Source organism: Camelus ferus, chromosome 1 (assembly GCF_009834535.1).
Source record: "Camelus ferus isolate YT-003-E chromosome 1, BCGSAC_Cfer_1.0, whole genome shotgun sequence".
NCBI classification, from domain to species: domain Eukaryota; kingdom Metazoa; phylum Chordata; class Mammalia; order Artiodactyla; family Camelidae; genus Camelus; species Camelus ferus.
Genome location: NC_045696.1, coordinates 116,889,724 through 116,917,625, shown reverse-complemented (window position 1 = coordinate 116,917,625; position 27,902 = coordinate 116,889,724). Strand labels below are relative to the sequence as shown.

The 27,902-nt window shown below is 40.7% G+C and overlaps 1 protein-coding gene across 1 annotated transcript in view; it reads left to right on the top strand.

Annotated features, from left to right (window-relative positions):
* KCNH8 (potassium voltage-gated channel subfamily H member 8) overlaps nucleotides 1-27,902 on the top strand; it is a 353,249-nt gene that overhangs the window by 118,617 nt on the left and 206,730 nt on the right. The window contains exon 3 of the mRNA XM_006192862.3: nucleotides 23,589-23,720. Coding sequence (XP_006192924.2) covers nucleotides 23,589-23,720 — 132 coding nt within the window. The remainder of the gene's footprint in view (nucleotides 1-23,588; nucleotides 23,721-27,902) is intronic.

Sequence of the window (27,902 nt, the reverse complement as noted above, 5' to 3'; positions counted from 1 at the left end):
TCCAGTAAGGTTATCATTCAGAATTGAAGGAGAGATAAAGAGTTTCTAAGTCAGACAAAAACCAAAAGAGTTCATCACCACTAAAGCAGTCTTACAAGAAAAGTTAGGGGATTTTTTTAAGCTGAAAGGAAGTGGCATTAGTTTACAGGAAAGCATATGAAAGTAAAAATCTCACTGGAAAAGATAAATATATAGTAAAGGTAGTGGAATAGTTCCTTAAAAACCTACTATGAAGGTCAAAAGACAAAAGTAGTAAAATTAATTAAAACTATAATAATTTGTCATGCGATGAATAAAAGATGTAAAATATGACATCAAAAACATAAAACACAGGGAGGTGGAGTAAAAGTGGAGAATTTTGGAATTCCTTGTAAGTTGCTATCAACTTAAAATAAACTTACATACATAGAATGATATATTCAAACCTCATAGTAACCACAAAGCAAAAACATACAGTAAATACACAAAAGAAAGTGAGAAAATCATCAAACCACACAAGAATTGAGAAAGAGATAAAGAAAGGAGAAGAGAGGGACTACAAAACAGCTAGAAAACAATTGAAAAAATGGCATTAAGTGCATATGTTATCCATAATTATTTTAAATGTAAATGAGCCAAATTCCCCAATCAAAAGACATACAGTGGCTGAATGGATAAGAATAAGAGGCATCTATATACTGCCTACTAGAGACTCACTTCAAAAGTAAGGAAACACATAGATTGAAAGTGAAGATATGGGAAAAGATATTCCATAGAAATGGAAACAAAAAGAAAGTCTGTGTAGCTATACTCATGTCAGACAAAAAAGGCTAAAACAAAGACTGTCATAAAAAACAGAGATGCACTACATAATCATAAAGAGGTGAATCCATCATGAAGATATAACATTTATAAATATAAATACACCCTACATAGGAGCACTAAAATATATAAAGCAAATAGTAACAGATCCAAATGGAGAAATACATAGCAATAAAATAACAGTAGCGGACTTTAACACCCATCTTACATCAATGGATAGATCATCCAGAAGAAAATAAGGAAGCATTGTCTTTAAATAGCACATTAGACTAGATACAGTGAACACATATATACAGAACATTCCATCCAGAAGCAGTAGAATGCACATTCTTCTCAAGTACACATAGAACATTCTCTAGGATAGATCACATGTTAGGCCCCAAAAAAGTCTCAAAAATTCAAGGATATTGAAATTAAAGCAATTATTTTTTTCCAGCTACAGTGGTATTAAACTAGAAATCAATTAAAAGAAGAAAACTGGAAAACTACAAATAAGTGGAGATTAAACAACATGTTAGCAAACAATTACTGGGACATAGAAGAAATTAACAGAGAAATCCAAATGCCTAGAGAAAATGAAAACAGAAATATTACATACCACCATCTACGAGGTGCAGCAAAAGTGGTTTTAAGGGGGAAGTTCACTGCAATTCAGGTCTACCTCAGGAAACAAGAAAATCTCAAACAAATGAATTTTACGCCTAAAGGAACTAGAAAAAGAAGAACAAGCAAAACCCAGAGTTAGTAGAAGGAAGGGAATAATAAAGATTAAAATGGAAATAAGTGAAATAGAGACAAAAGACAATAGGAAAGATCAATGGGAATAAGAGATGATTCTTTGAAAAGATAAACTAAATTGACAAAGGTTTAGCTAGACTTAACCAAAAAAAAAAAAAAAAGAGAGAGAGAGAGAATGGGCTCAAATATAATCAGAAATGAAAGAAGAGAAGTTACAACTGATACCACAGGAATACAAAGGTCACAAGAGACTATAAACAATTATATGACAATAAGTGGGACAATCTAGAAGAATTGGATAAATTCCTAGAAACATACAACCTACCACGACCAACTTATGATGAAAAGAAAACCTGAACAAGATGATGACTGCTAAGGAGACTGACTCAGTGATCAAAAATCTCCCAATAAACAAACGTCCAGGACCAGACAGCCTCACTGGGGAATTCCACCAAATTTTCAAAGAGGGTGTAATACCTGTTCTTCTCAAACTTTTCCAAAAAATTGCATGGAAGGGAACACATCCAAACTCATTTTAGGAGGCCCTGATACCAAAACCAGACAAGGACACAAGAAAAAAGAAAATTACAGGCCAATGTCCCTGATGAACATAGATGCAAAATTTTTTAACAAAATATTTGCAAACTAAACTTAACAATATAGTAAAAGAAACATATACCATGATCAACTAGGACTTATTCCAGGGATGCAAAAACGGTTAAACATCCACAAATCAATGAATGTGATACAACACATTAACAAAATGAAAAATAAAAATTGTATGATCATCTCAGTAGACGCAGAAAAAGAATTTGACAAAATTCAACATCGATTTATAACAAAAGCTTGCAACAGTGTGATTATACTGGGATTTTAATTAACAAAGGCCATTAATGGCAAAACCACAGCTAATATCATAATCATTGGGGAAAAGCTGAATGCTTTTTCTCTAAAATCAGAAACCAGACAAGGTTCCCCACTCTCCCCACTCTCCCCACTTTTATTCAACATAGTATTGAAATTCTAGCCAGAGCAATTAGGCAAGAAAAGGAAATAAAAGGCATCCATATTGAAAAAATAGAAGTAAAACTATCATTATTTGCAGATAACATGATTAATATATAGAAAACCCTAAGGACTCCACTAGAAAAATTGTTAGAAATAATAAATGAATTCAACAAAGTTGCAGGATACGAAGTTAATATAAAAGAATCTGGGATTTTTATGCACTAACAATGAACTATCAGAAAGAGAAATCAAGAAGATAATTCCATTTACAATTACATCAAAAATAATAAAATACTTAGGTATAAATTTAAGCAAGGAGGTGTAAGACCTGTACACTGAAATCTGTAAGACACTTATGAAATTAAGGAAAACACAAATAAATGGAAAGATATTCCACACTCATGGACTAGAAGAACTAAAATTGTTAAGCTATCCATTCTACCCAAGCAACCTACAGATTCAGTGCAATTCCTATCAAAATGCCACTGACATTTTTCACAGAGCTAGAACAAATAATTCTAAAATTTTATTAAACCATAAAGGATCCTGAATACCCAATACAATCTTGAGAAAGAAGAACAAAGCTGGAGATACTATGCTCCCTGGTGTCAAACTATGCTACAAATCTATAGCAATCAAAAGAGTATTGTATTGGTTTAAAAGCAGGCACACAGATCAGTGGAACAGAATACAGAGCCAGGAAATAAATCCACATATATATGGCCAATTAATTTACAACAAAGTAGGCAAGAATATAATGAGGAAAATGACAGTCTCTTCAATAAATGGTGTTGAGAAACCTGAACAGCTATAGATAAAAGAATGAAACTGGATCCCTTTCTTACACCATATACAAAACTTAAATCATGATAAATTAAAGACTTAAATGTAAGATCTGAAACCGTAAAACTCCTAGATGAAAACATAGACAGTAAACTCCTTGACATGGGTCTTAGCAATGTTTCTGTGGATGTGACCCTAAAGGAAAGGGAAACAAAGACTAAAAAAAAAAAAAAAGGGACTATACCAGACTAAAAAGCTTCTGCATAGCAAAAGAAATCATCAACAAAATGAAAAGGCAACCTGCTGAATGGGAGAAGATATTTGCAAATCATATGCGTGATAAGGAGCTAATATCCAAAATATATTTTTTAAATGTATACAACTCAATATAAAAAATTCAACAAAAAATGGACAAAGAAGCTGAATAGGAATTTTTTCAAAGAAGACATATGGATAGCCTACAGGTACATGGAAAGATGCTCAACATCACTCATCATCAGGGAAATGCAAATCAGAATCATAATGAGATATCACCTTACACCTGTCAGAATGAGTATTATCAAGAAGGCAAGAAATAACAAGTGTTGGTGAGGATGTGAAGAAAAGGGAGCCTTCATGCTCTGTTGGTAAAATGGTGTAGCCACTTTGGAGAATAGTATGGAGGTACCTCAAAAAATTAAAAGTAGATCTGCCATATGATCTAGCAATTCCACTACTGGCTATCTGTCTGAAAGAAACAAAAACACTAATTAGAAAAGCTATATGCACCCCTATGTTTATTGCAGCATTATTTTCAATAATCAAGATATAGAAACAACCTAAGTGTTCATTGATGGATGAATGAATAAAAATGTGAAAACAATAGAGAGAAAGAGAGAGTCACACATTATATAATAGAAAACTACTCGGCCATAAGAATGAAATCTTGCCGTTTGCAAAAACATGGATGGACCTTGAGGATATTATACTAAGTGAAATATGTCAGACAGAGAAAGAAAAACATCACATGATTTCACTTACATGTGGAATCTAAAAAAACCAGAAAAAAACAAAACAAAACAAAACTCAGACTCATATATACAGAGAACAAGTTGACGGTTGCCAGAGAGGAGAGAGCTTGGGTTGAAAAGGTTCATGAATTACAAACTTTTAGTTATAAAGTAAGTCGTGGGGGTATAAAACACAGTATGGGGAATATAGTCAACAATATTATATTATAGTTCATTGTTGACAGGTTGTAAGTGCACTTACTGTGGTGATCAATTCACAGTGTATACCAACGTCAAGTCACTAGGTTGTAGCCAGGCAACTAATATAATATTGTATGTCAATTTTACCTCAATAAATTAAAGATGGTTCTAACCAGCTTTTTGCATGCTGTGTTCAGTTCATTGTTATTTCATCGTGTGAATGTAGTACTTATTACGTAGCAAGTGTAGTGAAGTGTTTAAAAAGCTTGTGAAAAAGATGGTTCTAACAAAGCTACTTGCAAGTTCCATTCAGGACAGTGTTGTTTCAGTGAGTAGAAGTTATGCGGATCCTATGATACATATAGTGAACTTTTAACATGACTTGTAACAAAGACATTTCTAACAACAACAACAAAAAATCAATGCTGAATCTGTTGGTTATTTTTCTTTATAAACATAGTTATATTTCAACTTTCTCTGATACGGACTATACATATATTTTTGTGACAGCAAAAATTTTATTTCTATTAATTGATCATTTATTGCTTTTTATGTTTCTTTAGGGAGGATGCCTCCTAAGAAGGATCCTTTGCTTACGCAGCTGGTAGCTGTATATTCAGATGCAAATCAGAAGCTGAAAAACTAAATTGTTCAGTAAATAAAAAGTGGTGCCTGGGAATAGGAAGGGAGCTGGGACCAGGGAGGAGCTGAGGAGGCTTCTTCTGGGTTGGGAATGGGTGGAAGGAGAAGGGGAGAGACCGGAGAGGTACCAGGAGCAGAGGAGAGAAGAGGAGAGAGTAAGAGAGAATGGGGCGACATCTGATGGTATCTGACCCATTTCCCTCAAAATATCTAAAGCAGGTTTGATGTACTAGCTGCAGACTTTTATTTCAGTACACACTGAAAGCAATACACGGATAGGGAAATCTAAGTTATTTATGTTTACCACCTGAAGTCACCTGCACTTCCAGGAGTGTGCATACCTAATTGGACTACATGCTGTTTTCCCTCCATTGTACCCGGAAATGCTTGAATCAGGCCTAGTCCCACTCTTACGAGGTCAGCTCATGATACGAGGCAAAAGGAAGGCGATTTCTTCATGAGCTTCCCCCGCCTTTTTTTTTTTTTTTTTTTTTTTTTTACAATGAGCCACTCATGGCAGATAATTATAGTAAGAAACATTACTTTTCTTCTTTTTCAAAAATTTTTTCTTGAGGTCTAGTCAGTTTACAGTGCTGTGTCAATTTCTGATGTACAACACAATGCTTCAGTCGTACATGAATGTGCATATATTCATTTTCTTACTTCTTATGCTAAGCGTACATGTAAGATATTCTTAGTGAGTTCTGTTACACTCAGTTATTCAGTATGACTCTGCAGAGGGTTTTTAGAATATTTGATTATGCCTTCCAGGTATTTTAGAATTGGAGCTCAGTATAGGAATATAGGCAAAGCTTCAGGAGTGTAGAACATCAGATTATTCTCAAAGTTAGAGATCTGCAGATACTAACTGATACATATAGAACAGATAAACAATAAGTTCATATTGGATAGGGCAGGGAACTATATTCGATATCTTATAGTAAATTATGGTGAAAAAGCATATGAAAACAAATATATGTATGTTCATGTGTGACTGAAGCATTATGCTGTACCCCAGAAATTGACACAACATTGTAAACTGACTGTACTTCAATAAATATATATACACATACAAAAAATAAAAATAAGAAACCAAAAAAATAGCATTTTAAATATACAGCATATGTGACTTCACCACTTGACTGTTAAGAAATGCGCTTGAAGCGTTGCATCTAGAATAGTTTCCTATGGGGTCCAAATTTCAGAGCAAGATGTCATGTAATAGATGAACAGCAGGAAGATGCTCTTTAATGAACCTGCAGAATCTAAATGAGGGTCTTCTGTGGATATGGGGGCTCCCAGCACAGGAATCACTCGTAGTCACTCTAGATTTTTCACATCTAGAGAACAATGAGCAAGCCAGCCAGCCAGGAATCAACAGAGCTAGAGAAACCAGGCTTGAGAGTACGGACAACAGAAGGAGCCGTATCCCAGGGTTGACTGAGACTGGGGAGGAAGGAAACTAATTCTGAGCAAAACAAGACCTTACCCCACCGAGCCCTCCCGTGGACTCAGACAAGTCCAGGCCCAGAGAGGCAATGCAAGGGCAAGGGCAGTATTTTCCTAAAGATCTTGTCTGGCTGTTGAGGCCATCAGAGCCACAGTCCCATGGACGTGACCTTCGAATGGGACAGTGCCTTTGGCAGCAACTGAGGGCATCCAGGTGAGCCTGGAGGACAGTGCAGACCTGAGTCCTGCATCCTCGGAAGCCCAGAAGACTGCCTTGGGCAGATATTTCCTCTAGATTCTAGAAGTATTTGTGAAAAGCCCAATTAGGGACATGGTTTCCTGAAAAGCTAGTGAAGGTGGGACCTTGGAAACTTTTTTTCTGTGAAGTGGATGCAGCCATACTCTTTCCCACAGACTTGTAGGGCTAAGGAAGTTCACCTAGTTTTCCAGTTACCTACTGCTGCTTAACAGCTACCTTACAACTTAGTGGCTTAAAATAACAACCCTCAAATCTTATGATATTGTGGGTCAGGAATCCAATGCGGGCTTGGCCAAATGATACATCTTCCACGTGGAGGGAGTACAGCTGGGTAGGTAGGTGGTGTTCAGATGGGAGATGCACTGCTTTGGAGGATCTTGGATGACTCCACTCGCACTGGGCATCCTGAGAGTCTGGGGTTCTCTGGGACAGTCCCCTGAAGTGCCCGCCCATAGCCTCGTTAGCCCGGAGGCCTCCAGATAGTCTAGTTCCACGAATCAGGCAGAAGCGGCAAGACCTTCCTGACCGAGTTTGGGAAGCCACCTAGCGGAACTTCTTCCACCCCACATTGGTACTGTGGATGGGGCAGCAACAAGTCCACCCAGGTTCGGGAGGTGATCCCAACTATTGATACAAAGAGTGCCAAAAATGTGCAGCCATGTCTTAAAAATTCCACACCTAGATTTGTAGAAACACACTTATTTTGTGTGTGTGTGTTTGTATCAAGGGGCAAGAGGACATTTAATTTAGATGCTTGTAAAATTGGTAGCTTTCATAATGTCTGAAGGGGCAGCGATTAGGGACCATGCTTCCTCCAAGTAAATCACTGGACACCGTGGGTCAGATGGTTGTTGCTACTCCCAGCTACCTTCTCCAGCCTGATTCCTCTCTGAGGCCTTGAGACTTTGCCTGCTCTGAAACAGAAAGCAGCTTCTGATGCTGTTATGATGCTATGATGATTCTCTGATGTGACTCTTCAGTCTCAGTAGAAGATCAGTATTTCGTACGTCCCTCCTGTGTCTTTTGCATTCAAGAGGTGAAGCTCAGAAATGCAAATAGACTTAACAATTTAAAAGTGATGGTAGGTGAAGTTGAAGGGCTCAGAAGAACCCTAACTTTAACCCTGACCTTAATCTAACCTTAACCTTAACCTTAACACTAATCTTAACCCTAACCCTAAGCCTAGGCCTGTCTGAGGTGCCTGCCTTGTGGTTTATTTTTTCACTTGCAGGTGTCCAGGCTTTGTGCTTGTAAACCTGGGCAGCTCTCCTGGTCCCCTTCTCATGTATCTGAACAAGCTACTCTGAGGCAAAGCCTGTTTTGTTTCTGCGCCCACGGCTGAGGATGCATTGTTTAATAAATGAGCAGTTTTACGTCAGGCCGTTTACTGAAGTGGTCTGTGCTCACCCAGGCTCTCCAGCCCGAATGATCAGAACAAAGCGAGGCAGACGCGTAGCTCAGGCCTCAACACCTTCATCAGGATGAGCTTTGCTGAGTCTGTCCTGTCTCGATAGTGGTCACTGTTGCTGCTTAACTGGATAGGTTCCTGTGGACCTTCACTTCCTGAGGGTCAGCCTTCCTGACTTGGATGGACGACTTCATAAAATATAACAGCTCCCATTTAATGAGTGTTCATTGCCAGCCAAGCTCTGTGCTCTGTGCTCTGCTCTTTGCCTGCGTTCTTACATCTCTAACCAAGCTGGACCTATGGGGCCTTCCTGGAATGGACACCCCGCATGTCCTCCACCCATCTCTTGTCTACAGAAGAACTTTAGTCCCCTGGGCGTCCCCAAGTTCCAAAGAGTACATTTAATCAGAGACGTGAGAAAATGCAGAAGAAATGAAAACAGTCAAGCAAGACAATAATAACAGGTTAGCCTTTGAACAAAGTCAAGGACCCTTAGTTCCTCCTCAAGGGCTACAGGTAATATTCTGAGCCATGCCCTTTGAGCTGTTTTGCAGGTACTGAAACCCCCACCAGGTGGAGGAAGTTAACTGTGTGTTGCCCACAAGGACATAGACCCAGACCGGTTGGAACCAGAGGTTGATGATGTTGGCTCCTGGTTACCTCACCACCCACCCATCAGAAGAATCCACGAGCTGATCACACACCCTACATCCCCCCTCCCTCACTGCCTTTAAAAACTCTCTGAAAGCCTTCGGGGCGTTGGGGTCTTTTAGGCTCTAGCTACCTGGACTCCTTGCTGGGTGCCGGCAGTAAACGCTGCCCTTTTCTGCAACATAGCCCAGGGTCAGTAGACTGGCTTTACTGTATGTGGGTGAGTGGACCCAGGTTTGGTTCAGGAACACTTCCACTGTTTCTCTCATCAACCCTTTGAGGTAGATCCTAGTAATACCCCATTTCATAGTTAAAGAAACTGACTCACAGAGAAGTTCAGCGGGAGGGTCGGAATCCAGGTCCCAGCAGTCAGACTCCTGACCCCTGTGCTCTCTGAGTCACAGCCGCGGGCCTGGCAAACCTGAGCTCCCCACCCAGGACGCCCGTGGCACTCCCTCACCTGCCCTGGCCTCTGAGAGCTGGTGGCTGGACTTCCCAGGTGCTACACACGCCTTCTGGGAAATAACTGGCAGACCGGGAAGGCAAGAATCCACCAAGATGCTCATTTCAGAGGCAGTGTTTGAGACTCTTTGAAGTTAAACATGTGCCCTTTGAAATAAGAGAAGCTGATTATTTTAAAGGTTCTCTCTCTGTCTGTGGTGGGAAGCAATGGTATTGAACTTGCAGGAAACCATGGGAAAAGGTCTCCCCGTACATTTCCTGAGCCCAGCCAAGGACCAGCTCTGAACAGCTGGCGTAAAGAGACCAACAGTTAGAGGCAGAAGGACTTGGGGTGGAACCTCAGCTCCCTCCACTCACTAAGTGTGCTCTCTAGTTAAGCGACTTTCCTCGTCTGAGCCTCAACATGGTTTCCTCTGAAATAGAGCTAGCAACGCCACCCTTGTGGACGTTGGTTAGGGACCATGTGAGATAACCAGTGTTCAGCATACACTGTCAGGAAAGGCCACGTAATTTGTACAGTGAAAATGGTAGGACCCTTTGTTTAAAAAAAAAAAATTACTAAAACTTTCAAGACAACAACGGCAGTTCTTTAACCCAAAGCTGGGGGCCCTTCTGAGTGTGGGGCCACCCGGAAGACGGTCCTCAGCAGAACCCGGCCATGCTGGCGCCCTGATCACAGGTGCCCAGAGCTATGAAAAAAAAAATCTCTGCTGCGTATAAGCCACCGTGTCTGTATACGGTGCTTGTTACAGCAGCTGGCACTGACGGAGACACACCCTGTGTTGTAGCTTTCTCTTCATGCGTCTGCCTTGTGCACAGTTGAGGATGGACTTGCTCTCTGGTGCCATGTTAAACCTGGTCTCTGTGGTGCCTCGAACAGTCCTTGATATGTAAGAAATGCTTAATAAATCATTACTGGCTAAATAAAAATACTTCTTTGGCTGTTTCACATGAGGCCCTGCTCTGCTCCCAGGTAGGAACAGCCTTGAGACACTGTATGAGTCTGTCTCTCATCAACTCACTCTGCTCCTCTGTTTCATCTCATGGTTACCTCTCCTTCCAAGTTTCCTCAGACCTCTCACCCCATCCTCCCCTTTTCTGTTTGTAGACTGACATGAGTTCCCTTGCTAGGAGATATATATATATCTATATATGTTTTTATTTTTAAAGAAATAGCTTGCACAAATAGAGGGAACGGCATCCTGGAATTTTCTGCTGGGTTAATAAATCAACAAACGTTTGCATAAGCAGTCACCAGGTTGTCCTTAATTCATCTTAATTCAGGAGCGCAGGCCTGGGGCCCTGAGGATTATCCATCAGCATTGCTCTGCCATCAGCCCTTTCTAGCCCAGCTGCTTCTCAGAGGCTGGGCCAGTGCAGGCAAAGGAGGTAAACAACTAAGGAGGCCAAGGGAGGTGAGGGCCTCCCCAGAGAACACGGGCAAGAAAAGGCAAAGGGGGAGCAGGTGGAGAGGCGGCCTGCCGAGAGCACAGACGAAGCCAGCAGCCCGCACAGCGCTCGGGAACCCCTGTGCTTGCTGACGGAGACAGTGCGGCCCCTCTGAAGGCGAAAGGAAGGAGTGTTTTTGCTGTACCTAGAAGCTCCGGCATGTCAACAGCTCTCAAAGCTGCGAGAGCTTTCTAAGAAGTAATCCGGTTGTTGGCCTTCAGCAACTTGGCAGGATGTTCAAATGAACTCACATTTTCAAAGGCATATTTGAGAACAGAAATGGAGTAAAAGTCATCTTACTCTAGAGAGCGGTTTTTTGGTTTTTTTCTTTCGTTTTTGTTTTTGTTTTTATTTTTACCATTTTCAGCATGCTTGGCTGCAAAAAATGATGGCTTTGTGTGTGAAGACTTGATTTTGAGTCCTGGCTCAGTCACTGACATGCTCTGCAAGACCTTAGCCAAATCACTTCACCCGTCCATATCTTATCTTGTCCGTATGAGGCCAGAAGAGGTCATATTTCTATCTTAAAGTTGCTAAGAGGGTCAGATAAAGGAAGTAAGTGATAGAAAATATAAAGAATAACATAAATGCTGGCTATCGTGATAGTCAGAGTCTAGATTTGTATCTACCCGGCAAAAAAACCTCTCATCACTTATAAACCATTGGATTTCATGGTTTGAAACCATGAAGCATATTGATTTATTAAACCGTGGACTTCAACCTTCTGAGCCTCAGTTTTCCCATCTGTAAGATGGTGATAATAGAAATAACATCTACTTCATAGGCTTAAATGAAATATTACTTGTAAGGTGCTTTGCACGGGGCCCGGCACATGAGGACTTAGTGAATGTAAGCTCTCACTCTCACAACCAACGGGGTTATTATTGTAAAGTTGGAGTTCATCTTATAATAATGAGCTTTATCCTTTCAACACAAATTTTAGAGCAGGCTGTGATGTTCGGGCCAGGCCCTCTGCTTTGCACACAGTGGGAGTGCAAGAGAAGGAAGGCGTGGTCTTTGCTATCCTGGACTTTTCAGTTTACCAAGAAGGAGAGATGTGTCAAATAATCACATGAGCTGTTAAGCAGTTTGTTGGAAAATTACAGGCTGCTATGGGAGGGATAAGCGAGGGGCCTGAGAAATCTGGGATACAAGGAAGGCTTCATCAAGGAAGTGAGGTTGAGATGAATTGTGAAGGATGTGGAGAAATAGATGATACAGAGGAAAGAACTAAAGCATTCTAGGCAAAGAAAGCAGCACGTGCAAAGGTCCTGGGAGAGACTGCCTCACTTGAGAAAACGAGAGAAGGCCAGCGTTGCTGGAGAACAGGCAGCAAGGTGTCCCATGGGAGTGGGGAGGTAGTCGGGAGTCAGGTTGCTTTCATGCTCAGGCTGTTGGCAGTTAACTCCCGGTGCTCGAAGTGTTCAAAGCAGGGGAGTCCCATGATGAATACTGCATTTTTCAGAGATCAGTTTTGCTGCCACATGAGGCAGGTCACGCCCAGAAGCCGTGATGGTCACTCAGACAAATGCTCTGCTCAGAGTGTGATGTGAAGACCAGAAGTACTGGCATCACCTGGAACTGTAAGAAATGCAAATTATGCCCCCGCCCAACCTACTAATTCCAATCCAGAAGTGGGTCCAGCAATCCTGCTTTCTCGAGCCCTCTGGGGGATTCTGATGCACGTTGAAGTTGGAGAGGACCTGGCTTAGACTAGGATGCGGCCCAGAAGACAGAAGAGCGGATGGATTGAAAACCGTTTTCACAGGTCTAGCTCCTGGAAGTGGCAGAGTCTGGTAGCTCTTTGGTTTGGGGGGATGAGAAAGAAGGAGGTGCTCAGAGTGACTCCAAGATGTGCATCTGCAGGAGGAGCCAGCTTTCCTGCTTTTTCTACTTTGTGGGGGGGGGGGGGTGTTGAGATGAGAAGAGAGAAAAGTCTGGGGCATGAATTTTGGTTTTTGTGTGTTTGTTTGTTTTTAATATTTACTAATCCACAGAGCATGGATGAGAGGATCCAAGAAGCATGATTTATTAAAAGTGATGTCAATTGAGGAAAGGATCTTTGGCTGGGAACATCTCTACCTGACTGGGGGTAAAACCAGGCTGGAGCTGGAGAGCTGATTTCATCTACAATAAGGAGAGCTATTTTTCTTGAAGTCTGTACTCTCTAGAAGAATTCTTAGTCCACTAAATTATCTTTTGAAACATTATGTTCCACTATATTTTTTTTGAAAAGCACTGTTTCAGAAATACAGCAGGAATCAAACAGCAAAAGGAATCTTGTTAACAATGCTACTAAGAAGAGATACTATTGAAAGGGGAAAACATTAAACTCTGAATGTGTTTTCAGGTTCAAAAAAATCCCCTTCTGCCTAAGGTGGTTTTATCGTGCAGAATATACCTAATGCTCTGGAAAACCACCTATTCTCCGTGCATAAGAGAGATTGCCAGAGTAGAAACTTCTCACATTTTTTAGCTTCTCATTGCTTTGGCCTGACTCTGTATAGACTCTTTGACCTCAATCTCCATTTCATTCCGGTAGCCTCTGGATTTGCATGTATTTTGCTTGGTGATGCAGCTCAGAAAGTTCCTACTCAATGCCATAAGCCCCAAAGTAGCTTCTCTTGATGGAATTGAATGAAAAGCCTTGTCAGAGATCTCCTGGGTCATTGACAGTGAAGCCTATTTTTCAGGTGAAGGATAATTAAGTATATTCTCATTATCAAAGGAGAAAGGAAATTGCTACTCTCTATTCTGGAAAAGAAGTTTGTCTAGATAATCTTCTTTCAGTTTGCACCACTATGACATTCATGATCTAGGTTCTACCTAAAAAAAAAAAAAAAAAAAAAAGACTCTCCCTGGTTCTCACACTAATAAATAGTGCTTCTTAAATACTGTAGAAACTTCCAAAGAATCAAGAGTTAACTATTAGTGTATAGTAATCCAGTAGGTTTCTACATAAGGGTTTGCAAATTAGGGACTGTGGACCATATCCGGCAGAATGCCTGTTTTACAAAGGATGGTTGATTGGAAAACAGCCATGCTCACCTGTTTGTGTTGTTTACTGCTGTTTTAGCACTACAGCAGCAGCGCTGAGTATTTAAGACAGAGACTGTTTGAACTGCAAAGGCAAAAATACTTCCCATCTGGTCTGCTGACCTCTGAAGATGAAGGCAGCACACCTGTTCAGTTGACTATCAAAATGAAGCCCTCCTGGTTTAGGAGAATTCTGAATTGCAGGTGTTCATTACAGGTAGAGGCTCAAAATGTACTTTTTTTTTTTTTTTGTCGTTGGAGAAAAATGCCTCTAATCATATGGATGCTAGTAAGAAAATGGTATGCACAAATTTATTTTTCACACGATGATGTCTGTCTTGGGACAGGCTTGTCAGTGCTGATAGCTGATCTGTGCTTGGTGGGTCCAGCCGTGCTTCCCCGGCCACTGGGGTGTGGCCTCCAGTTCTGGTGAAGTCTCTGCTCTATTTTAGGGGAGAAGCAGTCAGTCGAGGAAGCGCCTGTTTTCCCTCACATGGCTGCCAAGTTGTGACTCAGGGCAATCTGGCACAGCGTTCATGAGTCTTCACTAAGCGTTGAGTTTACACAATGGAAGAGGCGCTCAGTATGTTTGTTGTCTGCATGTTCTTGGAAAGTGTGAAATTGACACCTAAAACTGCAATCATCTATTTATACACTGGAGAATTGTCATGAGATCCTCAACCATTTCTTCTCAATTCCTGTTTCCTTGTTTCCAAATACTCATCTCAAAATTTCTGCTTTCCCCCAGAGGACATATTTTCCATCCTTTTTACCTTATTACTTGCCCAACCTTTTAAACACAGATTATAATTCTGCACCTAATTGCTTAAAAAGGATTTGGTCAACGATGAATTTGTAACATGACCTGGCTTATTTTATCAATAATAGATATAAGTACAATTTTTGCTTTTAAGACGTCAAAACTAGATTATTCACTCATGTGATAATTACTTCTTTGGTGATTTTTTTTTTTTTAACGTTCACTGTGTTTTAGCACAAAGCCACAAAACTGAGAGTCATACGACTTGAGGTCTAATCCCACCTCTTGCAACAACTAACATGAATCGTTTTGTGTGATTTACTCAACCACTCAACTCAGGATCTTCATCATTATTACAATAAAAAGTTCCATCTCACCATCTCTAAGATCATTTCTAACTCCAGCAATCTGAAAAGATTTTGTATATTACCACTTAATACTGGGTTAGATGTTCAAGGAAGTGCTGAATAATTCTCCATTTTCCAAAGTAATATGTGTTTCCTTGATTTAAAAAAATCATGAAATGTTTCATACATGCACAGAATACAGAGGTTTTTATAACAGATATCCACTCTGTATCCACCTAGCTCTAACAAATATTAATACTGAACCATAGTTGGCCCTGATTTTTTTAACTATTAAAAAAAAGGAATTAAAGCATTACACATTCAAGTAAAAAACCTTTATATAATTAGCCAAAAAGTATAAAATACTTTGACATATACTGACATCTTCAAAACTCTTAACCCTGGGAAGTGGGCATATATCCAGTAAACAGACATGGTACAAACAGATGTGAAAATTGTATCTGAGGATACCCAGCAAATAAGTGAAGAACTCAGGGCTCAACCACATATAATGTCATCTAAACCCTGGATTTTGACTAATCCTTTTCTAAATATCATTTTTGTAGAGTACTTTGTAAGCAACATAAATCGATCCTGATCATCTGATAAGCAAAAATATTAATTTATTGAAGACATATATTATAACTTACAAAACCAAAAAAAAAAAGTAATGAGCCACCAGCCCTTGGAAAAGGCAAGAAGCAGTGGTGTTCCATGAGGTCTGTGTAACAGGAATAACTGGAAAGATTTTTCTGGCTGTCATTGTTGAATGAATTCTGCTTCCTTCATTTTTGATCTTGTTCAAGATTTAAATCACCAGAAGAGAAGAAGGATTGGTCCAGCATGGACGAGTTGCCCATCCTTGCAGTGAGGGCTCAGGAGAGCACCAGATTTGATCATTCTATCAATGCTGTGCATGCACAAAGAGGAGTCTTCATTACCAGTGGAACTTGGAGGGGCAGTGACCAGAGGAAGCGGCAAGGATGCTGTTCTGCCAAAAATAGGAGACGTCTACTACGCTAATTGTGGCAACCGTGAGAAAGTGTATCCATATCTCTGATTGCAGAGGAGTAATTGGCTGATGGTCTCAGCTCCTGTGTTCTGAAACACACCATTATGTTGGCACAGGCCAGACTTCCATGAGCTGCTACCAGCCAATGAGCGATTGAAGCAGGGCTGCTAAGACAGGTCTGTTCCTAGGAGACGCGGAGCTGCTCTGATGGTTGACTTGACCAAATGATTCCTCGATGGCCTTAGCGAACTTCCTTTAGAAATGCGCTGCAGTCTGAAGCACTATCATCTAATTTTTCTTCCTTCTCTCTCTCCTTTGCTTGACCACAGACCTGCATTGTGCTCCTCTCATCATTTGCTTCTTAGAGGACCAGCAGCAACACACATGTCATTTATTAATATTTGAAAGCAATATTAAGTAACACTTTCCTGAATCATTCCTTAAGAATGTCATGTTACAGTCCAACACCACGTTTTCCTACATCCTATATCCCTTTACCCTGTTCTGCCTTTCTTTTTACTGGAACATTTAAAACCTTCTAATAAACTACACAGTTATTTATAATTTATTGTTTTTCTCTTGAAAGTAGAATGGACATTCTCTCAGGGCATAAGACAAAGACCTATTCTGTTTACTGGTGTATCCAAACACTCAAAACAGTGCCCAACTATAGCACGCACTCAGTAAATATTTGTTGTATGAGTGAATAACTTTATGTCCAATTGCTTGCAATGTAATCTCCAAATATTTTCTTTTGGGTCCTAAACTAAGTAATTCCAGAGTCCCATACTCCCTTAACCACGCTGAGTTTATGTAGACATTACGCTCACTGGTGCTGACAATTATTCCCATTGCCCTACAAAGACCATCAATTTCGCCAACTTATGCAATTAGAGAAGGGTTAACATGATCCTCAAAATCTCATTTAAACCAAGTTCCTTTTCACTGAACAGCTGCAAGTTTGGAGAAACCTTAAATTGCTTTTCTTCAAGTCAAGTGTCAAGGGAGGGAGTTTGTTTCAGTGGCTTGTTCTGAGAAAGAAGTGGCTTACAAGTAGGAATCATGACACCAAGCCTGTGGGAGCGGACATTTTTCTGCTCACTAACCATTGTCCCATCACGGCTGGCCTTCTTTCCCCTAGAGCATCATTGAAAGAGAGAGCCGTGGCTCAGAGCTGATCTGGGCTCAGTTCTCTTTGTTATTTCCCGTCCTAGAAGAGATGCGTGCAGGAGATGTCGCTACATGTCCTACCGAGAGCTAATATTGCTACAGACACCACCATTTCTAGGAAAGAGGCAGAAGCAGACGGGGACGAGGGGTCGGGCAAAGGCTTTGTGAGTGAGGTCAGAATATGGTGCTACCTACATTAACAACTTAGGTAACCACGACTACAAACATCACATAATGAGGCCTTAATGACTGCATCACTGGGGGTGGTTTTCAGGTCCCATTGTCTCATTGGATACTGACTGAAGCAAATTTAAGAACTGGAGCTGTGTCTACCTAAATGAAGGAGGTATTCCCACCTAAAACTAAAGCAGCTGAATCTTCTTTCAAATAGAGACTACTCTTATTCTGGGGTTGAGCAGGAAATTTGTTGATTATCCAAAGGCTTTAGGTAACTTTTCTCTCTTACGATATGACATGTTAAAAAGAATATGCATCGTCGTGTCCTACAGCATGGGTAGAAAGAAAGACTAAACGGAAGTGAAACTGAGTTTCTAAAACTAGTGTGCCCAGAACATTACAGTAAGGCAGAATTAGAAATCAGACTCAGACCTGTGTTTAAATTCCGCTCTTGGACACTCAGCAGCTGTGTGACCCGGAAAAAAGTAGTAGACCTCTCAGATTCCACACTTGTAAAATACAGTTCCGTTTGTAAAATATTGGTCAGGTTGATCAATGAGAAGTTTAGGCACGATTCATATAAAACATGTGGCATTATGATTCTTAGCAAGTGACAGCTGTCACCAGGTCCTGGGTGCACTGTCCTGTCAGGAACTCCTCTGTTTCTCACTGGTCTGTACCAGTTTTGTTCTGGCTCCTCCTCTAAACCTATCCCGGAGGAATCTGTGGCTAACTGCATGTGAAAAATTCTTTCCGTTGTAGGTAAGAATGATCTGTTTCTCATCAGAAGCAGTTTGGTTTTCTTAGATCAAGTAACAGCTCTACTGGTCAAAAACCCAGTCAATGATTTGTTGAGCAAGGATGTTGGAACTATTGACTAAAGCACATCTTGGAGATATGCTTTGGATCTCAGGCTCCCAAGCTCGTCTTGTTCCTAATTGTTAGAGGTTTTTGAGAGATGCCTATGCATAATTCTGGGAGAGGAATAAAGTACTTTAATTAGGGAAAGAGGGAACTTGGAACAAAGTAGAAAGAGGAAGGGGAAGAAAACCTTGGCCCATTTCAGTTCAGTAAGCATCAGTTGATTTATATCTCTCCTTTCCATTCTTTTCTTCTTTTCTCTTTCCCTCTTTTATTTTTGTTACCCTAACTTAACATGGAACTTTCTCAAAGTTGGAAATGGAACACCTGTTAGAACTTAAAACGTGAAGAATATGTACAAAGTCATCTCCCCAGAAATGTGACCTCATCACTCCTGCCACCTAGTCCTGAACTCCCTTGATTGTTGCCGTCACATCTCTAGACTTGCTGGAACCCGCTATATATTCCTTCGTGTTTATTCTAGCAAAACTGAAAACAAGCATCTGAAAAGGAAAGAAAGTAAAGGAGACTCGAATCCCCCAAGTCACCACGGTGAACAGTTGTGTGTCTTCTGCCAGCCTTTTTCTTCTACTGCAGAAACAAACTGAAAACACATTGCTTTGTGGGATGCTGATTTTTCATTAAACATTGAAATAAGAGGGGTCCTTAGCTGCTGCCCAGCTCAGGGAGGCCTCCAGCCGGTTCCGTTCGCCTCCCACCAGCCCCACTCTCCTGCACAAGGTTCCCGGGGCCCCTGTGCACTGTACTTTGGTTCATTACGCTCCTGGGGCATCTGGAGGAGGGGTGTCTGCCCAAGGCACATTCACTGGGGACTGAGCAAAGATCTGAAACACCCATAGGCTGCACTGTAGATGGATGGTCCTTGGAAGAGGTGTTCCCTGAAGATCAGGTGAAGCCTTTACCTGATATTTCACCAGAGTATCATTGCTTTCGTGGCTTGGTACAGTACAAACACCGGGAAGAGAGAGGGAGGCTGCTGGGGGCCTTGTCTCCCACGCAGCTCTGGGTGCCCCCCCCAGGGACTCCCCCACCTTTTCAGCATGGACCCTTATTTAGTTCATCTCCTCACCCTACCCACCCCATTCCTGTTTTGCTCCTTGGTTCTGTGAAAGTGGACTTTCCATATTGAGAGAGTCTGGAATTTTGCTTCTGCTTATGTGCTAAGTGAGAAGTGAAAAGCCATTAGGGGTTTTTAATCAGGACCCTGTCTTTTCACGGATGATTGGAAGCAGCAGGAAGAAAACTAAAGGCAGAGAGAACATCTTTGAAGACTGGGTAAGTGGTGGTTGGGGGCCAGGATGTGATAAAGAGGAGGAGCCACTGGCACTCGGTGTAGACTCACCTGAGACGCTCCTCACTGCCCCACTCTGTGTGTTACGGACTCGAGGGTCCACCATGCAGCCCCCTGGTGGCTTGTTGACACACCCGCAGCCCCTGTCCCACACCCTCTCCCCCTCAATGTTATACCTCCTGGACTAATTTCTAAAAACTGCCCAACCTGTCCTCACGCCATTGAGTATGTAGCACCGAGACAACGGTTATAGAGAACAGGACCCGTCGGATTTACTGTGACATATGAGGCGCACCTGAAAGTGTTGAGGTCATGTGATCCAGACGCTGAAAACACTCCGGATGTTACACTATCGGAGTCATCAGTTCAAAAACTAAAGGTCATGAGTATTTATCCTTTAAGATCCAATCAAAACCCTGCTTGATACCAGGAGCATGCCATGCAAAGGGTCCCCGGCCCGCTTCCCGCTGCTGCGTTATGTTGAGAAATACAACGTGTGTCTCATCCCGGCGGGGAAGGGGACGATTCACGACTCCGTCTTCTTTCTGTCTGTACCTCCTCATACTAAGTTATTAAACTGTGAACTACCACTGGAAACCTTATCATTAGTTTTTGCTTATTGCCAAATATAATCTTTGCGGGGGCGGGGCCTACGGAAAGTATGTGTCTTTCAGCTGTAACTATTAGCAGGTCAAATTCTCTCACACCCTTGTTTCCCAATCAAGAAAAAGTACCGACAACGGAGACTTGGGATATTCCGCCAGATTTAAACTCTGTGTAATTATTTTGCAATTCCAAAAATACATTTTACCATGTAGGGTATAAACCCTGTTTTCTCCCCCCAAGAATTGTATTTATCCATGGAAATTAGAGGTGTTACTAACTTAAATCCTGGCAGATTTCAACCCACATGCTAATTACTGCTGCTATACACAGAGGGAGTCAAAACTGACACAAGATTACTGCCCTCTAACCCTGCGTTTGAGAATCCTTCCCACGTCTGGGTTGTGAGGCTGAGGGATTTTCAGCCTCCCTCCTTAACGCTAAAATGGATTTATGGTACCAGGGCTGATTTGCTGTGGACTGAAAGATGCTGCGTGATCATCATCGTGCTGATGGCTGAGAGAGGACGAGGCAGACCCCGGGGGAAGTGCTTTGAGTTATTACAGTCATGCAAGGTTGGAGATTTTGTCTGAGGGCGGGGCGGAGGGATTGAAGACAGCAGGGAAGGGAAGGATAAGTGAGCAAATTAAGCGTGAAGAGCCTTGCTTTGAACCTGATTGGTAGGTTTTGGCATCTGTCCTCTTTATCTGGAAGAAGTGAGTGGCTTATGCTTTGCTGTCTAACTTTAGAGGTACCCAAAGCCAAAGCCATATTTGGAAGGAAGTTGGTGTGGATCAATATGAAGGAGCAGCTGAAAGAAGAAAGAAAAAAGGAAAAGAGGGAGGGAGGGAGGGAGGAGGAAAGGAAGGAACAAAATAGGCTACATGTCTCTTACATACTTTCCCTAATACACTTTTTTTTTGTCATGTAAGCAATGGAAGGTTGACATTAACCTAGTTCATGCCAACTCTTTACAAAATTTGAATTTAGAGAGACCCATATTAATGAAGTTTTACTGCATTTATACTATGTCAAAGACCACATCTCACTGTAACTTAAAAGACAAAGTTCAGAGTGATTTTTGCACTTTTCCAGGACACAAAATGCAGTGACACCTGTGCGTCAAAGCTGATGGGAGAGTATTGTCCTGCTGGCAGCTGTTTCCTTGGCCTTTGCCTCATTTTATGCTTTTGGCTCTCAAAATGCACCAGTGCGCCTGTGCAAAGGCTCTGTGGGGACAGCAATGATGCTTATCTGAGTGCATAGGTCAAATGGATTCTCAGGACAATTAATGGCCTCTGTTCTGATTTGGGTGACGTTCCTGAAAGGTAATTGACAAAGATGCTTTAAAACGTGAACCGAAATATTAGACTCGTGCTAGTCTCCAAGTCCCCGCTATTGCCATCTCTAGGATCTGACTGACAGCTCGGCCCAGTGCGTTTTTGTTTATTCCAGGGCTACAGCGTTAGTGAAAATGGCCCCCAACTTGAAATGGTGGCTGTAGAAAAAACTGGAAGTCAAAGCCACCCTGGGATGATCAGAACAGTGCTGGGCCAGGGACACGGCTCATTTATGAGGTTTCCTCATTAGTCACAGACAATAGAGTTGACTTATTATGTCACGTTCTTGGGCTACTGAAGCTACCCCTGGACAGAAGAATGTGAGACTATTACAGTAGAGGGAACTGAGTTCCAGAGAGGTGAGCGGATTTCCTCGGGGTCACGTGGCCAGTGAATGCGGGAGCCGTGGTGAGATCCTAGGTCTTCTGGAGCCTGTGATGCGGGATCGAGATGGGATTGCTGTGGCAGAGATACTGGGGAAGATGAAGGAACAGAAACCAGAGGTCTGAGTCAAAAGAGCGAGAAGGAAATCATGACTCCAGACAATCAGGGTGTGTCAGGGAGCAGACAGACACTCAGTGCACACTTTACAAGTAGAAGCGCATCACACACACATTTATTGCATGTGTGTTTAACCACACTTTTCAAAAAGTACAGTAGCAGCTATAATAAAAGATGATTTTTATGTCAAATGGGCCCTAAATACAAATCAACTGTTTCATCTGGTGTTCAAATGAAGAAAAAATGATAGATTCTGAGGCTGGATGGATTCATCAGCTGTGTTGGAAATTGTGGGGTCTAATAAAGTATATACAAAACAAGTTAAAATATCAGAGATTTCTGATTCTCTCTTATCTTTGTTTTATACCCAGCTTTGAAATCAACTCCCAAACAAGATGGAAATTCGCATTATTAAAGTTTTTTTTCCCCATCAAAAGAAAAGTGAAGGAAAAGTTATGTGTGAATAGATTAACAATCTAGTTCTTAGACAATAACTTTTGCATCATTTTCAAGTGATTCTGCTCAGGAATGCTTTCTGATAGGAAATCTAGTACAGGAGGTTTAATATATTTTAAAAATATGTATTTTAAAATATATAAAAACATTTCAAAATAGAAACCTTAGGTTTGAACTTGGGTCTACCAATGATATCTCTCATGGTTCTTTTGCTCAAAAAACAGAATTGAACTTGATTATCACTTTTAAAAATATGTTCTTGAAATAAAACATATATACTGAAAGATACACAGAGCATAAGTGTAGAGTTTGATGTGTTTTCAAAACCTGAACAGAAAGGTCATAAAATGAAACTGGACCAACCTCTCAGAACTCCCCGATCTGTGTCCTCTTTTAATCACAGTCTCCCCGAGGTAACCATTAACTGATTAACATCCTAGATTATTTTTGCCTGTTTTTGTATTTAATTTAAATGGACCTGCTCCTCTGTGTCTGGCTATTTTTGCTCACCATTATGTTATATTCATCCATTCGATTGTCAATTATTGTGTATTACTCATTCACCTTGCTGTATGTACCATGTTACATTGTGAGAATAGATCTTAATACTGCCAAACAGTGTTTAAATTCCATGCGCTAATTTGCAACCAGTCAGCAGTGTAGGGGAGTTCAAGTAGCTGTCCATCCTTCCCCAAACTTGGTTATTTTCCATCTTTTTTCATTTTAGCCATTCTTGTGCACAAAGCATTGATCTTTAAATTGACTAAATAAACGTCTAGCAAACTCATAGCAAACAAAGGTCTTTATTTAGGAACCAGTGTGTGCTGGGGGTGGGATGGGGCAAAATTTCATAAAGTGGAATGCTTCCACATCAATACATTCAAAGAAAAAAGACAATTTGAGCAACGTCAGCAGAAATATCTCAGCACAGACAAGTGTTTTTGTTTAAAATACTGCCTTATTTTCAGAGAAAGCACTTCACTTGGGAACGAAGAGATATGCATTTGGGTTAGACATTTAAGGAATCTAAAAACTGACATTTTTAAGATTTTGGGAGGGAGTTGTGGGATAGAAGAAAACAGTGAGGACTTTATTAACTGTACCGCTAATGATTTGATTCTCATAGAAAAAACACGAGGCCGTGGTTGATTTGTACTTTTATTATCATTGCAGGGTCTCCATTTTGGTGCCTGTTGGATATTGTCCCCATAAAGAATGAGAAAGGAGATGTGGTTCTTTTTCTGGCCTCCTTCAAAGATATAACAGATACGAAAGTGAAGATTACTCCAGAAGATAAAAAAGAAGGTTTGTACTGTTTTCAGAAAACATTGACAGATGGAGTAACATTTTGAAATTGTTTACTCAAAAACTCCAGGAGGGAAAAAATATCTTCTTAATAACAGCAACTGATAAATATTCATAACTGTTAGCAGTCTGGATTTGGTGCCTATTCCAAAATCACAGACTCTCACAAATTTGCATTCCTCTCTTTGTAATAAAGACTCATTTGACGGGAACCAGAAGTCTGTATTCCTATCCAAATGTGATGAAGATAGGAAAACAGTTTCTCATATAAAGAGACACATCACCTTGTTTTATTGGGGAAAAAAATAAATTGATAGCAATAAGTGAAGTTAAAATGGTATGATTAAAAATACAGCTCTCCGTTTCCCCTCAAGTGCTGTAGCTCAAAACTGCAAAGTGCAAGGTTTAACGTTAGATACAAAATTCAGAACCCTGGTGCTTGTTAGAGTGGATCACTGCAAATGTGTATCTGTGTCTTGTCTTAAGTAGCAGTGTAATCATTTGTTTTAAGACACAAACAAGCTTTTCAATGATCTCTAAAGGATCCTAAGATTTTATATTGCTCACTTTATATCTTCTGTTTATAGCTGATTAGGAAGTTCCCTGCATTCATGTAAGCAGACAAAAATGAACACTGAAAAAAACGCTACATGATTACATTGAAACAGACATTGGATTAGATATTTTAGTGACCAGAAAAAAAGCAACTGTTATTGTGGGGATTCCTATCTGATAAATTCTTTATGTGAACCAGCTATTTGACCTTTCAACAGCCATGTCTTTTTAAAAATCTATGTGCGTTTCAAATATATTATGCCTCTTGAAATGACAACACAGGTGGAGAACCATCATGATTTGATGCCCCCACCTCCAACGTCTGTCATTTGAACTGTTTGCAAATGCCTCCCCGTTTTCTCATGTATTTGCATGACTAAATACTGTGGCATATTCTACATACACAAGGGGCAGGGGCTAGCAGTCTGACAACGATAGTTACTTGGATATTAGAGCAAGTGTCATGTCCAGTGAGAGAAGAGAAAGTGTGGAGATCAGTGTGCACAGTTTTGGTTTCTGTTTTTACTTTCCTCTGTGGTTTTATAGGAAAACAAAAGGTTAAGTATGAACTGTACTGACTCGGAACACTTCTAATACCAAATGCAGATTTTTTTTTTCCAAACTAACAAGCATTTCTATGACTCTCCCGACCCCAACTGGGTGTCTTGTAATTTAATTCAGTTTTGACACTATCCAGAGATGGCATCAGTCTCCACAGTTATAAGAAACACTTTACTTACGTTATTAAAAAGGATATAACTGGGAAATAGCCAGGCGGAAGAGATGCATAGGGCAGCAGAGGGAAGAGGGGTAAGGGGCTGCCTTGGGCTCTCTGGGTGCGCCACCCTCCTGGCACCAATCCGTGTACATCAACTTTCCCAGTCCTTTGTTCCGTGGGAGTTCTTATGGTGGCTTCGTTGTGTAGGCGTGATTGATTGTATCACTGGCCACTGGAGATCAGCTCATTCTTTAGCCCCACTCTCCTCCCAAGAAGGTCAGCATGGGGGGAGCTAAAAGTACCAACCCTCTAATCTTGCCTCGGTCTTTCTGGCAATGAGCTCCCAAGCTGGAACCATCTAGGGCACCCGCCTCCCCCTCCCCCCCCCCCCCGTCACCAAAACATTCATTAGCATATGAAAGACCCTCACCTTCCCGGAGATTCCAAGGGTTATAGAGTTGTGTGCTGGGAACAGGGGACAAAGACCAAGTATATTTCTTATTATGCTGCAGTAAGGATATTTGAATAACATTATTATTTAGGTATTAGATATATGTGTGTATATATTATGTATGCTCACTTATGTGCATAGATAGGTATATAAAGCTATCTTTAGAAAGAAATTATGGCTTTTTTTTTTTTTTTTTTTTTTTTTGCTTCCAAGGGGGCAGTTTAAGCACCCTGCCCTGCACTGAACATGAAGACCATAGCTAATGGTTTCATATAATTTCGGTCATCACCATTGTCTTATGCTCCTTGTGTCTGTAGATGGGGGGGCTCCCCCTCTTGGAAAACTGCAGCGGATAAAAGGAGTAAAATACACTTATTCATTTGGGGCTTGAAAGAGCTCGATACAAATACTTTTCCCCACCCAAGTCCTGAACCAACTGAGAAAGTAGTAAGATTAAGGCGGATGGGAGGTCAACGTGTCACCTTTATTTCTGATAAAACCGGTAACAGAGAGCGTGGCATGTACCTGTGGCCAATGGACTTCCTCCTAGTGAGCCCAGATGTTGGCAGCGTGGCCTCTCAGCTGCTAATACTGGGGCAGAGACAGAGCTTCCCACGGTATAACTTAAAGCTTGGAGGACCAGAGCAGAATAGGTGCCCCCTAAAGGCACCTGCTCCCAAGAAAGAGGAAGGGCCACCCCTACCTGCCAACATCTCCCACCGAACTCCATCATATCAATTCCTCCTCTTGCCCTGGGAAGAACTGAGTAAAGGAGCCGTAGGGAGGCCAGGTGTGTTCCACTAGCAGAGCTGCTTTCCCAGGAGAGGTTGCACCTGTCACTTGAGGGGTGGAGGTACGTGTTTAAACACTCTGTGGAACCAGTAACAATTATTCTCATCCAAAGTTTCATCATAAAAAAGTGGGTTTTACACTTCTATTTAAATAAATGTATGAAACTATGCTTAATCATAGTCCAATTTTGTTTAGAGAAGACATAAAATACAGAGACTATCTCTTGTAGGGTTTAAAGAAAGAAACATCAAAAACCACTTTTAACGTGAATTGTATAGAGTACATTTTAGAAATGTTGAAGTATTTGATAGCAAGTCCCTAAATCTTCATACAGCTTTATGACTCTGTTCCTCAAATGATTATTTCCTATAAAATTAAGTATTACTTCTAATATATACTGAACACTCAAGAATATTCTTTTTCTGTTGCTAAGTTATGAATGTCCCACAAAAGTAATGAAGTATTTTAATAGAGGCAGAGTAACTCATTGTAAGCCAGTGTAGTTATAAAATGGTCGTGATCACGAAAAATACTTAGATATATATTTCTCTTTTTTTACCAGCTCTTAATAGGGTAAAATACTTTAAAATTCACCAATTAATAGCATGTCTTTCAGGAAAGGCACACCTTAGTGTATGGTATTTTTAGAACGTCAAGATGTGCTGGAAAACTCTTAAAATGTCACTATGTAATTGGAGCAGTATTGTATCTTAGCACTAGAAAACTGTGGGTGAGCATGTGGCCTGATGTGACCTGATACAGCATTTCCTTGCAAATGTATCCCTGAAGCTCATCTAAGCTCTAGAAATAGGGCTCATGTGAATTAGATTAATTGCCTACCAAGGCTCATATGATGGACTTCGTTTGAGAGATATAAACTGTACTTCTGTTTAAAAAAAAAACTTATCATTAATATCTACACTGTTTTGGGTTTTATTTGAAACTTCAGTATAATGTAAAAGTGGGTTAATAATGAGTTAAACAATTCAAAAAATATTTATTGAGCTGCCAGTCTGCCTTCAGGATTGAATTATTGTCTGTAGATTTCAAAATGGAGATAGTATGGTTTGGATCATCGGAACCTCAGCTTGAATCCTGGTTCCGCACACGCGGGCTGTTAGGCCTTAGGCACACTGTTTACCCTCCCAGAGACTAAGTTCCTTCACCTATAAAGTGGGGTAATCATACATGTCTACACTTATCTTAGGTTTATAAGAAATAATATATGCAAATCACAAAGCACACGGAATACACTCAATAGAGGAGAGTTGTGGTCATTGTTAAATTCCATATGTTTTATAAATATAGCTAGCTTATTGAGTCTCTGTTTCAGACTGATGGATTACTTCATTTGCTTTTCATTATAACCCTATGAAATAGGAATTATTCCCATTTTGATTTACTCATAAATTGGAGTAACTTGACAAAGTTGACATAGTGAAAAATGGTAGAACCAGGATTTACGCTCATACAAACTCCAAAGTATACATTCTTTTTATTGGGAGGTTTTTTTATTGTCTCTCCAAAGAACTCATGGTCTTCTGAGGAACAGAGATTCAGTATTTGCTATGTAGTATGTTCAGTGTCAGCAGAGTGACAGAAATGGTAAATTCCTCCCAGACAAGGTAAAAAGACAGTGTCAGGCCAGCAAGAATTAGAGCAGTGT